At 47.7% G+C, this 13,679-nt stretch overlaps 1 protein-coding gene across 3 annotated transcripts in view; it reads right to left on the bottom strand.

Annotated features, from left to right (window-relative positions):
- LOC139047705 (zinc finger FYVE domain-containing protein 1-like) overlaps positions 1–13,679 on the bottom strand; it is a 64,582-nt gene that overhangs the window by 35,326 nt on the left and 15,577 nt on the right. For all 3 annotated transcript variants that reach the window (XM_070521655.1, XM_070521656.1, XM_070521657.1), the window contains exon 3: positions 12,864–13,119. In XM_070521655.1, coding sequence (XP_070377756.1) covers positions 12,864–13,119 — 256 coding nt within the window. The remainder of the gene's footprint in view (positions 1–12,863; positions 13,120–13,679) is intronic.

Here is a 13,679-nt window from a genome sequence, read left to right as displayed (position 1 = left end):
GTGTTCTACTGCCTTGAATTCCAAAGGGAGCCTTGGCAGACGAATGTACCCACGTGCACTATTCGAGGAGGGCTTTGGCCACATTTTCAAACAACGCTACTGCTCTAATGACAGCTGGTATGTGGCGCTTCATGGTGTCATCCCCACAAAGTGCTGCAACAGGTGAGGGTCCATGAGTTCGCTGCTCAAGTGAAGTACTGGCCCTGTTCTCTAGCAATGTGGCGACTGCTCGTGCTAACAAAGGGCAAAAGTCGCCTAACAATGGACAAAGGTCACTAGGCCTGGCAGACACAAGGCGGCAAATCCAATTTGCAAAGGTGTACTAACTTAGCTAAGCACAGGCAAAGGCTCAACGAGCTTTTGAATCTGCGTTGGGTGCCTGTGTGGCGTCTTTGACTCTGACAGGGGTACAGACAGTGGCGATACAGGGCCAGGAAATACCTCAGGTAACAGAATACCTCAGGTAACCTTGGTATATGGATAAACGAAGGCAATAGATATATGGAAACACAGGAAAAAACAATGACAGTAAAGGGGAACAGAAATGCAGCCATAATGAAGCACAGAGCGCTATGGGGATACAATAGGTACGGGTGCTTCGGGATATGTGGAAATGTGTAATGGTTCCAGGACTAACTTATGGAAATGCGGTTATTTGCTTGCAATCAAGGATACAATCGGGACTCGATGGCAACCAAAGGTCAGTGGGTTGTCTCGCATTGGTCGCTCACAGGAAGACAACAAATGAAGCTGTGCAGGGTGACATGGGCTGGATAAGTTTTGAAGTGAGGGAAGCGCACAATAAAATTGATTATGAAGAACGACTGAGGAATATGGAATAAAGTAAATGGACTGGGAGAGTATTGAGGCATTTGTACTGGAAAAAACATTGATTCACACTGGAGGAAAAGAACTGGGAAGCTTAAGAGCAAGTATGTGGCCTGTAGGGTGAGCAACACAGCAACAAAGAACGTCAAGCGGAAAGTCTGAAATAAGAGAGGCTGAAATAATCTCCTGGGTAGCGGCAATGAAAAAGAAACCTGCCATGAGTAACTACTTGAGAGGAAAAAACGAAATCAGGAAAGAAACAATTTATGAGAACTCAAAGGGAAGCTCATTACTTTTTGAAGCGAGATCAGGATGGCTTAGAACACGCACCTATAGAGCGAGATATAACAAGGAAGAAGAAGCATGTGCTCACTGTGGTAAAGCTAGGGAAACTATGGAGCATGTTTGATTAGAATGTGAAGACGTCTACCCAGCAGTCGATTTAGGCACCAGTGGACTCCTTGAAGCCCAGCGAAGTTCAGCGAGAACATGGGAAGGTAAACATTCTGCAATAGAGATTATCAAGAGGCAATTGTAAGATAGGTGGAAGTAGTGAAATGACAGGAAACGGAGACATACGAAAACAAAGTTCAGAATAGGAGATAAAAAAATTTGGTTATGAAAATTCATTGTGTTTTTTTCATGTTTTTTTTCTTTTCTTAAACCTAGGTAGGACATTAGGCAGTATAATAGCAAGAGCTTGGTGGCACAACCCACCACCCCACTCCAAAGGGGCCGCTCAAAACATCCATCCATCCCTCCAACGTCCTTTCTTCTCTCTTTCCCTATGGATCCTTAACTCTTTTTCTCTTCGAACTGCGGCCACTACGGTCATCATCATCATCACCATATCATCATCATCGTCCATTGAAGGCGGCGCGTAAAGTTCTGTGGCTAGCGCGGTGGCCGCGAAGTCGCGAGAGTTGCGAGCGTAGGCTTGATCGCAGGCCACCTAACACAAGAACGGGCTCACCGCGAGACCGACGAGTGCAGCAATCATGGTGGTGGTGGCGGTCCCGAACTCTACATCCGGATGGGGCAGGACACTGCCAGGTCAGCTGGCCACGCCGCCCTAGTCAGCATGAATGGGCAGCCACGACCGTGGCTGCAAGGCGTTTATACGGCGACAGCAGAGAGCAGAGCTCTCGGTCAGAGGGTCAGTGACACCGGGGTGTCCGCCATCAGTGTCTCTGCAGCGACCCGATGAGGTTGGCGCGGCTTTTTTCTGGTTGCTTCAATGAGCAACAAGTCCCACGCACGCACGCACACTCCTCGTGGTATTCTCCATTACCGCGCAACATCCCTCACCGTCCGCCATGCCGCCCGTCGCCCACAACGCGCCGTGCCATAGCAGGTGCGAAGCCTCCGTCTCCCCGCGCGCCAACGACTCAAAGGGACCATTGTACCGCACCCCACCCCCGCCCCCCACTTCACGCGCGCTTCACTACCGCGCAAAAAAAAGAGAAAGAAAACCGGGAAAGAACGGAGAAAAAATGTTCAGTGTACGCACAAATAATAAAAAAAACTGTTTAGCTATAAAAACGGTGTACGAGAAAATTAAGCACACTTCAAATAAGAGAACAATAATTGCACTCAGCGTGCGTACTGAAAAAATAGAAGTGCACACTGCTGAAACACACTGTCAACATCACTAGCGGCAAGCTGGGCTGGGGCCAGCTTGTTTTTGTGCGCTGGCCGTAAATAAAGCTAGTCCCCCGAAGCTGAGCAATAATACTGAGATCCTTTAGTGGCGGAAAGAGACCGCCCTGAGGCGCGAAATCGCACAGGTGACCGCTTCCTAAGTTTCTACCGGTGCGTGGTCCGAATGCGGTCCGACGCCCCGGGTGTGCCCTGTTGCTTGCGGGTGATGCCACGGGGCACCGGCACGAGCTCGTCGGACTGTGACGCAAAGGCCTTCAGGCCGGCGATATGGACACGGCCGAATTTGCCCGAAGGGGGGGATCCTTCAGCAAGTACGCGAGCGGCGATCAAACTTTCTTTACACGGTACGGACCAAGCCACTTAGGAGCGAGCGAGGCTGAGAACCCCTTGCTCGCGTCGCTACGAACATGGTTGCGCTTCCCGGCTAGATCACCTACCTTAAATGCAAGATGACGATGCTCCCGCTCGTACACAGCCGCTGGGATCCCGCCGAACTCAAGCTGTGTCTTGCTCTACAGAGAGCCCGAAAAAGCCTGTTTCGAAGTGCTGAAGCGGCTGAAGCAGAACAGTCTGCCGACGCCTCCTCATCCCCGAGCTGGCACTGAATGGCACTGGTAACCGGATTTGCCAGCTCCCTTCCAAAATTGGGGAAGGCGGGAGAGAAACCAGTCGAGCGAATATCGGCGTTTACCGGACCCACTGGGCCCTTCCTGCCGGACTGCTCAGCCGGCGACACTTTAACCCTCTACTCTCCTATCTCCTTTGCTCCCACTATCCTCCCCCCCCCCCTCTCCCCCACCCCTGTTGACGCTGAGCCGCGCTCCCGCAAGGGCTGCAGAAAACAGCGTCAACCTTTCCTTATCCCTTCAAGAACCACTTCTCTCTCTCGCCGGTTCGGCGACTGTGAACGCGAGCTCACTCGAGTGATCTGCCCAATCCTTTTGACTTTCGGCAAAGGCCGCCAACATTGGTTTTAGAGTTCGATTGAGTCTCTCCGTCTAATTGGTCTGAGGATGGTAGGGCGAAGTGGTGCAGTGATTAGTTCCCAGGGAACGGCACGTAGCACCAAACATCCGAGCGGTGATATAGGACGCGTTGTCCGTAATCAGTCTTTACGGAAAGCCGAACCGACATGAAAACTTCCCGTACCCTCTCCAGCACCGCTCGCGTTGCCACTTTCCGAAGCGGGAACAGTTCCACCCAATTTAAAAAATGAACAACGACTACCATTAAATGTATGTGTGAACCCCTCCTTACTCCCGGGGAAGGGCCCCATAAGATCGCAGGTGGCCACTTGCCACGGACGCTGACTGTCAATTGGTGTCATCAGCTCGGGCGGCTTGCCACCCCCCGATTTCACCGTTTCAGACGTGGCACGCACAGAAAGGTCGCGTTTTATGCCAGGCCAGTTTGGCTTAGTTTCGCAAAAACTTTGGAACCACTCAAATGACCGGCCAAGGGTTCGTCATGAGAGGATGGCAACAGTGAGCTTCTGAGACTGTAGGTAATGACCACCTTAAAAACTTGTCCACAGCCTCGTCATCGGTGGCTACGTATTTAAGCAGGAGCCCATCGTGATCCAGCAAATATGAGTCCGTGGGGGACCCATCAACACACGCTTGTTCGGGCCCCCGTGCGGCCGCACTACCAGCAGCGTCTCGGCGCTCCGTACCCAGACCGTCGCTCAATCCGCGTTCAGTAGCTCTTGCCTGCTGAATGCGATTCCAGTTCTCCCAAAGGGGAGTCTGGTCTCGTCCCCCCTCGGGACTGCAGCCATCGGCGTCAAGGGTTCCCTTTCGAGAAGCTCGGCCGCTTTGCCCGCTTTCAGACTCGCCTTTCTCTCCGCTCGTTTCGCCCCCCACACTTGCTGGCGCATCTGGAGGAAAGCACTGGGTGGACAATGGGGCACGAGATAGCGCGTCAGCTACCACGCTGGCGCTTCCCTCTGGATACTGCACTGAAAAGTCAATGCTGTATTAGGAGAGCCCAGCGCTCCAGCTGGCCCGACCCGCAGGCTGACGGGGCCGCATCAGCCAACTGAGCGCATTGTGTCCGTCTGCGCTACGAAGTTCGTCCCATCAAGGTAGACATCGAATTTCTATTCCGTGTCACTCCTGCCTTCACGTGCGACCCGCGCTCCCCTTTCTCGTTTGTTGAAAGTCGCAAACGAGCAGCAAACATTGTTGCACCCGTAGTTGGGGGACCGACGACACAAGAGAAAGAGGGAGCCGGCGAACGGACGAGAGGCGCCCCACTGCAGCACGTGCCGGCCGGCGCATCTACAAACAACCTGATCCGTTCCCCCGCCTTTTCGGCGAACCGCCTACTCAGTGCGAGGCACCGCTACTAGATACTTCTAGTATCAACGTATCAATCTAGTAACGTTGGTGCGAGGCGCGGGCGCCCCCGACAAGGACGAAGGCCTCGGTGCGGCCAAAACAGAACGTGGACTTTGTGTAACTTCTCCCTTTCCCTTCTCCTTTCTTCGATCTATCCTTTGTAAATAAACCAGTATGAGAACAAAGAAAAAGTGCGCAAAAAAGAACAAGCCAGAGAAAGAACCACACGACACAGGCGCAGAGTAACAACTGGTTTAATGCTCCAACGCCTCTTTTCCACCAACAACGGAACGCATGCGCACAAACCACAACGACCAATGCCGCTATCATGTAGTCGAGCCTAGAAACGCCAACTCCTTGCGGTACAAATGTATGGAAGCCTCGCTAACACATTTATCAGGCCCTAATCTCGCGATTTCTAAAGCTTCGATTACTTCACGCTCTTTCTTATCCCTTGCGCGTCCGACAATCTTAGTCCTGCCAAAAAGTGGGGTACAAACTTTGCCGTCATGCCTGCAGGTCTTGCAATGCTTAGGAAGATGCTGTCCTCTAGAATCATCTAGGGAATTGGCATGTTCTAATAATGTAATATTATTGCAGCGGCCTGTTTGTCCAACGTACACGTTGCCACAACTCAGCGGAATCTCATATGTCTCATCTCATGTCTTGTTCTTTTTTGCGCAGTTTTTCTTTGTTCTCATAATGTCATACCAACTAGCCCCTCATCGCACACTTCTAAATAAACCAGTCTCGAAACGTATCCCAACAAGTGAAGTTCCTTCCTTCGAGGCTCCTGCGTGCACGGCCGACGCCGTCCTGTATAGTTAACGCGCAGCAAAAGTTAGCGGAGTCGTCCAAGAGCGACAGCAATTAGAGTTAGCCCAAAGGCGCGAGCATTCATTTACACCGGTCTCACAGGAGGCTAGGGCGCGGTGCAGCCCCTTGCTATGTGCCCTCGTTGCTGGCAGCGAAAACAGCGCACTCCGCCGCGGTATCTTTCCCGCGACGGATCGGCCTCAGCTTCCAGCCGAGGTCGGCTCGCTGCTTGAACAAAGGGCCTGTTTTGAGTGTACTAGACAATGTAGAGTTTTGAATAGGGGCGTCGAAATAGTGTCGAAACCACTGCGCATGCACGAACCGGAAGCTGTGTTTGGGGGCGCTATTCTGGACCATACAGACATTCCGCCATTTTCTTCGATGCGTGACGTAGACGCGGCGCGAACAAAATTGCGCTGATGGCCTCATTTTGTTTTCGTAACGTTACAGGGCCTAGAATAGTATTCTAGGCACTGTACTAACGTGACACCAACTTGACGTTTTGCCTAAGGGACTGTAATGAAGACAATGAACATAAGGTTCTCGGTAAAGCAAAACAGTTTTCCTCCGCAGTAAAAATAAAGCAGCTAGCTCAAAGCACATGATTATTCCGTCGAAAACGCGTTTCGCTTCCGTCGTCTGCTGCGTAAAAGCCGTCGCCTGCTTCATTAGCTAGGAGGCGTGTCCCCGGGAAATAGAATGAGTCATCGTCAGTAGGCGCCAATGCGCTTGTTTTCTCCCTTGAGACAACGTACGCGACCACGTTATCGCTATCTCGTGAAACGTATGCGACTCAGCCGGACTCGGAGAAAGGATGAACATCAGCGATAGCCTTGCGCACGCCAGAGATACCCGCTTGCGCGACGCAAGCGCCGGCGCTGCCATCTCTTGTTCACTTCGCTGGTTACTCGCATCGCGGGAGGAAACTCGAACGCACCGCCTTACGTACATTCTTTTTTATAAATTAAAGGTACGTTGTCATAACTTTTAATTGTGCGTAAAGGCATTAATCTTGATTACAATACAAACGCAGCAGTGAAAAGTAGATAACGTTGCAGAAAGTTTGCTATGTTCAACCAATATTACTTCGTATAAACGTATTCTAAAAAATGATGGCCCAAAACACAAATGGCAACACCACACGAGAGCGATGCAAATACTATGAGCAGGCGTTATGAACAAAATATTTTCATGGTGCCAAACGAAGGGGAAAGTGTGGCGATATGGATTCCTCTCGGCCGCCATTGCATATGGCTGCTCATTAGCACGATTCGCGCGGATCGTCGCGCCACAAATTATGGCGGAAAACCTCTGCAATGGCGGCCCTGCGCAACGTCAAATTGACGTTTACGAAACAGCCTTTCCTGTGACGCTCTCCACAGCATATTCCTTCAGCCAACCAGCAAGCCGGCATGGCGGCTATCCTGGATCGCCTCCACATATTCGCATTGCACTGGCTTCTGTACGCTACCGCTTACTTTCTGAAGCGCTAACGCCGCAATATAGCTGCCAAGTACCAAAAAAATGTATTTGTCAATGAAATTTGCAGCTCCACGTCACGTTTCGTCATCTTGATGAAAACGCCAAATTGCATTTTGCAAAACTTGCGCTTCATGGCACGTGAGCTCTCCACAGCCAATAAGAGAGTCAACATGGCGGATAATGGCGGTCGTGCAGCCGCCATGCGTGTCGAGAATAGCGCCCTGTGTTTTGCGTCGGGCACGCTATTTCACTAATTTAGCGGGAGTCCCAAAAGTTACTTCTGAAAGTTGCCCCAAAAGATTTGCGTAAACAAACATGGCGGCACGCATCGAAGCGACGGCTCTAACCTATCACCAAACTCGGTTCGATTCATGGTAACGCGTGAAGTTCGCAAGCTAGAAGTGACTGCGGTTATCGCTTTCTCTCAACTAGCGTGTGTTATGAAGACTGATTCATTAGACGCCGCTGATTCCGATTTCAATTGTGGATATTATGGCTCGTAGCACGGTTTGGTGAAAGCGCGTGAAGTTGGTTACTCAAAACTAGGCACAACTAATGATTTGCTGTTTACAGAATAACCTCTAAATTGTAATTAAACCCGAATACACGAAAGTCAAAATTACTATTCTTATCATGAAATGGTATATTTTATTTATTTCTAGTAGCTTTTCTTTGAAGCCGTAGTGGCTCTGTCAGCGCAAGACGCCATCTTCAAACCCAAAGCCTTTACTCCTGCGTGCCCCAACGCTAACACCCGCAAACATGGAGGAAGGAAACTGAGGAGAGGCCCTATCCCTCCGCGCTTGGAGAAAAGTGTGGAGGAAATGACGTAGTAGGTTATCTTTTTTGCTGATTTTTTATTTCTTTGGAGTGGCGGCCACGCCTTTCGGGCCACAATGGCGGCTTTGTTTTGGTTCTGTGCGCTCACACGTGTTGCTCCGTAGGTGTGTTGATCCGTGGGAAATATTGCCCTTTTTGGCGGAATCGTGCTAACGTGCTAACGATCGTTTAGTACTGCTGCGGAGCGCGCGCGTCCGAGCACCACGGTTGCGCGCAGCGCAGCGTGGTTTCGCGAGAAATGTAAACAAGAGAGGAGAGCTGGCCGATAGGCGGAGCAACGCCAACTTCCGGCTTCACTTTAGCCTCAGAAAAAGTGACGTGAGGGCCTCTCATGAGTTTCCTTCCTCCATGCCCGCAAAGCTCTTTGGGGCCCATATTCTAAAACTAAATACTTGAGTGGGCCGAACGGCGCTCCCCGGCCGAGGCGCCGCGTGTGGAAAAATTGTGCGAGGGCGCTGCGAGCGAACTGCATGAAGGCGGAGACGCGTTTCGCGGCACATTCAGCGTAATTTCGCTGCAGGCGCCGAGACCGATTGCGCAGGTACGCTCTCACAATGGTGCTTTTTTTTAACTGCAAATTTATACTGACACATCTTTGCTGCGTATACACGTTTGAGGCATGCGTTATACAACATCACGTCTTCAATTTTGCTGTCGTCAAGTGCGTCGTCTGCTAGCGTGCGCACGTTCGTACCGCGGACACTGGCGGGCGCTTAGTTTTTCTTGCAGAAAGTCTGTGCAGTAAATTCTTTTATGGTTTCACTTGCTTTGGTGCACCTGCGACTCTTCGCGGCCGGTTTAGCCAGGTGAACTGCTATATTTAGCATTATTTTCTAACTTTTATAACTAATGATCAACAGCTGGAAGCATCATATGAATTAAATAATTAAGAACGGTTATCGCACGCTTGGTTACCTGCGCCGAAATATTTCTAAAGCGCCTGTTCCTGCTAAATTGATTATGTACAAGACATTAGTACGTTCAAAATTCGAATATGCCTCTGCAATTTGGGGCCCCGGTTTCACCAACTTAACATCCTCACTCTGGATGGTCCAGCATAATTTGGTGCATTTCATTCTTTCCAATTACAACCGTACTAGCAGCATTACTTCAATGAAACTAACCCTATCATTGCAGTCTCTTGAGCTTCGTAGGAAAGTATCTCGCCTTAGCCTTTTTCACATAATTTGTCATCACGACAAATTGAAGCATGCTCTTATTTTGCGACCATCATATTGTTTGTCCCGCATCGACCATCATTACAAAGTCAACATAATCAGTTCCAAAACCAATGTTCTTTTTCATTCTTTTCTACCTCGTACATAGAGTGAGTGGAATCACCTTCTGCCCGACGTAGCATCAATACCAGATCACGACTCATTTCATTTATTTCTCATGTGAAATCTTGATGATCTCCGGCATTTTATTATTCTTTTTTAAAATGTTTGCAGACAGTTGTCAGGTTTTCATTGCGTTGTGTTTTGTATATATGTTGCTCCACTTGTGATTGTTGTTTGAGCTAACTTGTAGCATTGTTGCTTATCGTTTATTCTCTTTGGCATTTGCTTTTACTTAGACATGTATTTGGCCCTTTATTTTTCTTTTGTAGTTGGCTTTCTGTATTGCCTTTTGTTTCATTAGTCTTAATTGTGTTTGTTAATTTTTCTCTATGTTATGTACTACTCCCCTCTCTAATGCGTGTGCCCTTGAGGACAATAAAATGAAATGAAAAAAGTAACATGTAATTTTTGCCTATCTGCAACATGAAGCTACATAAGAAAATTTTATTGATATCGGGTCATTTTACACCCGCTTGTTGTTGGTGGAATATTTATCAGGGACAATGATTAAAAAAAAAAATGTTATAGTGAAATCAACCAGGTTTATTAAGTGCATGCCACGAATAGATGCAGATGACCAATGCATTTCTACGTAAATCTAAAGGTACATAGACATATATATCCACAACATATATGCAAGAGAAAAATGATCAAACATTCTAAACGCACTGATTGAAAAAGTGAAAACTCCCAACCATAATAAGCGTATTTCTTTTAAAAGCTGCACCAGCCCCAGGTGAACCAATCGGCTTTCTGAGAAAAGGAATCAAGGCAGTTACTGGACGTTAATATGAACAACAGTGTTAGGGAAAAGGTATAGAAAAGGTATGTACTCAGACTGAATCGGAGAGACCGGGAAGTCTTTACCAATGTAATCTCTGTGACTTGTCCAGCGATATCCTTCTAACAGCCTGCAGGCAAAACGAAGACTTCAAGGTTCACTATTAAAAATTATCAAACAGTTTCTGTTCAAACATAACGCATAACATCAGTTTTGAAGTCCCGAAGGTGAGGGTTCGATGCAAGTGAGGACTCTTATTCCGCATGATTGTGGTGCTGGAGAGTTGTGCTGTTGCGCAGAGGCAGACCAGTTCCTGAGAGAATTAACACACGAGTGCTAATTGATTCTGCTGAACAAGTTCCTAGCTGTCGTTCAACATAAACGCCCCATTCTGGGGCAGCCTGTAGATTCGCTAACTTGATTCAGGCAAGGAAAACATTTTTTTAACAGTCTCACCATGTCTCCAACCTATTAAAACTGGGTGCCTGATGTGGCACCACACTTATCTTCAACGAACACAGCAGACCTACAAATGTCTATGTGTATGTGAGGCATGCCACTCCTTTAATTGATTCATTATTGTCCTTATGATAGTTCACCGGATAACTGAAAGCAGCCGTTTGTAACAGACAAGCAGCTTAGTTTAGGGGATGTACAGTTGGGAACAGCATTACATTAGGCATGAAATATGAGATAAGCGTAACATATTTTACTCAGACATCAGACGCGAGAACAATTTCTTTCGTTTACACCCCTAGAAGAAAGCCGAAGAATGCAGCTAGCTTTCCTTAATATTTTTTTAATCAAACAAATTCTGGTGTTTTATGTTTGGCGATATGATTATGAAGCACCCTGTTCAGTTCTCACCACCTGGGGTTCCTTTAACATGAATCTAAACAGAAGCACACAAATTTTTTTTTATTATTATTTCGTTCCCATATATTTAACAAACCTTTATGCTTCCAAATTTTGTGCAAAAAACACGGTGCTGCACATGCTCATGAAGCTAATCACTTTACTGAAGAAGAATCAAGCTAGCTATCAGTACCCTCGGTTCCTGTGAATCGAGATGTACAGTATGTTCTGTTATTAAAAGGAACACCAAAAGTTAGTATGCGAGCACTGATAACCACTCAGTTTGTATATGAATGCCTGTAAAATAATTTTATTGATAGAGTGTCTGTCAAATAGAATAAAGTGCTTTTGCCTCTCTGAAGCTGAAGAAACAGCGAAGCTGTCCTAAATACCAGTGGAGTTTGCAGTTTAATAGTGGGCCACGCTGTGCTTAATGGCAATCTTCTATTACTTAGAAAGAATTGGTTGAAAACGGGAGGATGTTTCCATTTTTATGGCAGGTGGTTTTTGTGGGTTATCATCAGCTCGTCATAAGGCCAACCTGTGCGAGAGATAAAAGCGGGAGAATGTGCTTCACATCGCTCGGCACTGCTCCGCATGGTCATCGGCGCCGCAGGAGTCTACCACTGTCGGCACCAAGGGTAAGAATTTTCAAATCAGGAGGCCCAAGCTCATTAGAAAACTCCCATAGATGGTGGTGACAGATTTCCTTCCAAGTAAGACAGTGAAAAACTATGCCATACTGTATTTCACAAAGATGGTAGCTGTGAACAACGGGCATCCTGTGCACTCGCTTTCGTTGGCGAAACGGTTTGTCGGCTTTTTGAGGGCCGTGCGACTGCTGTGAATAGATCTGCGTCGTTTGGTATGAAACCGCAACTTTAGTCGCCAACACCCGATGACGTGTGGCCAATGGTAGGGCTGTGACTAAAATTCGTTGCTTGCCAATGGAATAACGGGCCGTAAACTATCGTGGAAAGCTTGTCACTAATGTTCATACGGTTGGCTCATCAGTGATCGGTCGTGAGATCATGAGTACGGGTGAGATTGACGTCTGTTGAAGCAGCTTTTCCATCTGCAGTCGACCAGCTGGCAACAACCGCGAGCCTGCGTGCCAACTTCGTCTGCGTGCTTGCATGTGGGTAGAAAGCTGCGAACTGTGTGAACATGCATGCATGAACACTGAACTCGCATGTGTGATACAATCAGTGTGCCTTCCGCTGGCTAAGTGGTCCAATCTTCACACGACTTTCCGTGTTTTCCACATGCAATGCGTTTGTTGTTCCCTCTGTTCAGTGTACCATTAACGATTTCGATCAGTCTGGTGGTACTGGCAGAACCTAGCACCGATAGATATTGTGCACCGTGGGAACGCTCTGCATGTAAAGGAACCGACCACAGCCGAGTCATTCACTGAGAGTGCCGATTATTTGAAAAATTGAACATTTCAGAAATCACATACTAGACATTCAATTAACGAATTGAATTATTTGGACATTCACTATTCAATTCAATATCTAATATTCCAGTATTCGCACACCCCTAAAAATCGCTGATTATTTGTGCATGTTAGTGCTTCCAGTGTGTGACATACTGCGTATATTTTGATTGCAAGTTCAACCTGCACGCTGTGGTCTCTGGTCGCAGAAACCTGCCATTTTGCTCATTTGGAGGCCAATAGGTTCAGATCTGCAATGCCTACCATGCAATATACACATCATACTTTAAACATAATAATACCAGATGTGTTGCATTAAATTACGTGACACACAGCTCCGACCATACCTTCCATTATGCACGACTGTGAGAGGAGTAGTATTGCCTGCTATGCGCGAAACGGAATACAGGTGTATATATAATCTTGAAGCCAGGAAGGCCATGACACTACTCGTGGGATGACGAACAACGGAAGCAATGCACCTTGACGTGGGCAAACTTGCGGCGTAGCAGGTGGATCTGGTAGTCGCAGGCGTAGCAGAGGCTGCGCTGGCACGTATGGCAGCGGATGTCAGCAAGATTTTCGCCCTGGCAACTGAAGCCCAAGCACAGCAGCTGAGGGTCCGGCTCGGCCACTGGGACGCGGGGCCGATGGTCTCGGAAACGCGACTCCTGGTGGAGCACTAGCTCACAGCCCTCACATTGGTTGGTGTCACAGTCAAGGCAGAAGTACAATGCACTGCAATGAAACACACAAGAAAAAAAGAAGACTGATGTTGCTCAGAGGCTACCAGGCATGCCTTATTAATGGGACACAAAACACACACACACACACACACACACACACACACACACACACACACACACACACACACACACACACACATCAGTTTAGACACAGATTACATTTTGCTCCAAATCCATTTTGATTTTACCATTTTTCTCACCTCTTGCCTCCATCTTTTCTTTTTTACACAAAAATAAACAGAATGGAAATAGAACAACACAAAATGATGTGACGTTTGCTTTGAATAAATCCTCAGATATTAGCACCAGTTTTAAGATATCCATCTTTACAACATGCTAAAAATTGCATTGGGTGTCTCGGTTAAAGGTGTCCCGAATTGCTCAATACATACCTGCCAATCTATGGACAATAAGATTAGTAAAATCTCACTGACGTGACACCAAATAGGAGCAAGGGAGGGGCGAAAATGTGCATTTTTTTGAATGCTTGCCTTGAGAACATGCTTGTTGATGGATACATATGCACTTTAATAAAGCGTAACATTTAGTGCA

Source organism: Dermacentor albipictus, chromosome 7, assembly GCF_038994185.2.
Source record: "Dermacentor albipictus isolate Rhodes 1998 colony chromosome 7, USDA_Dalb.pri_finalv2, whole genome shotgun sequence".
NCBI classification, from domain to species: domain Eukaryota; kingdom Metazoa; phylum Arthropoda; class Arachnida; order Ixodida; family Ixodidae; genus Dermacentor; species Dermacentor albipictus.
The sequence above is the reverse complement of the archived record's forward strand: the minus strand, read 5'-3'. Positions and strand labels throughout refer to the sequence as shown.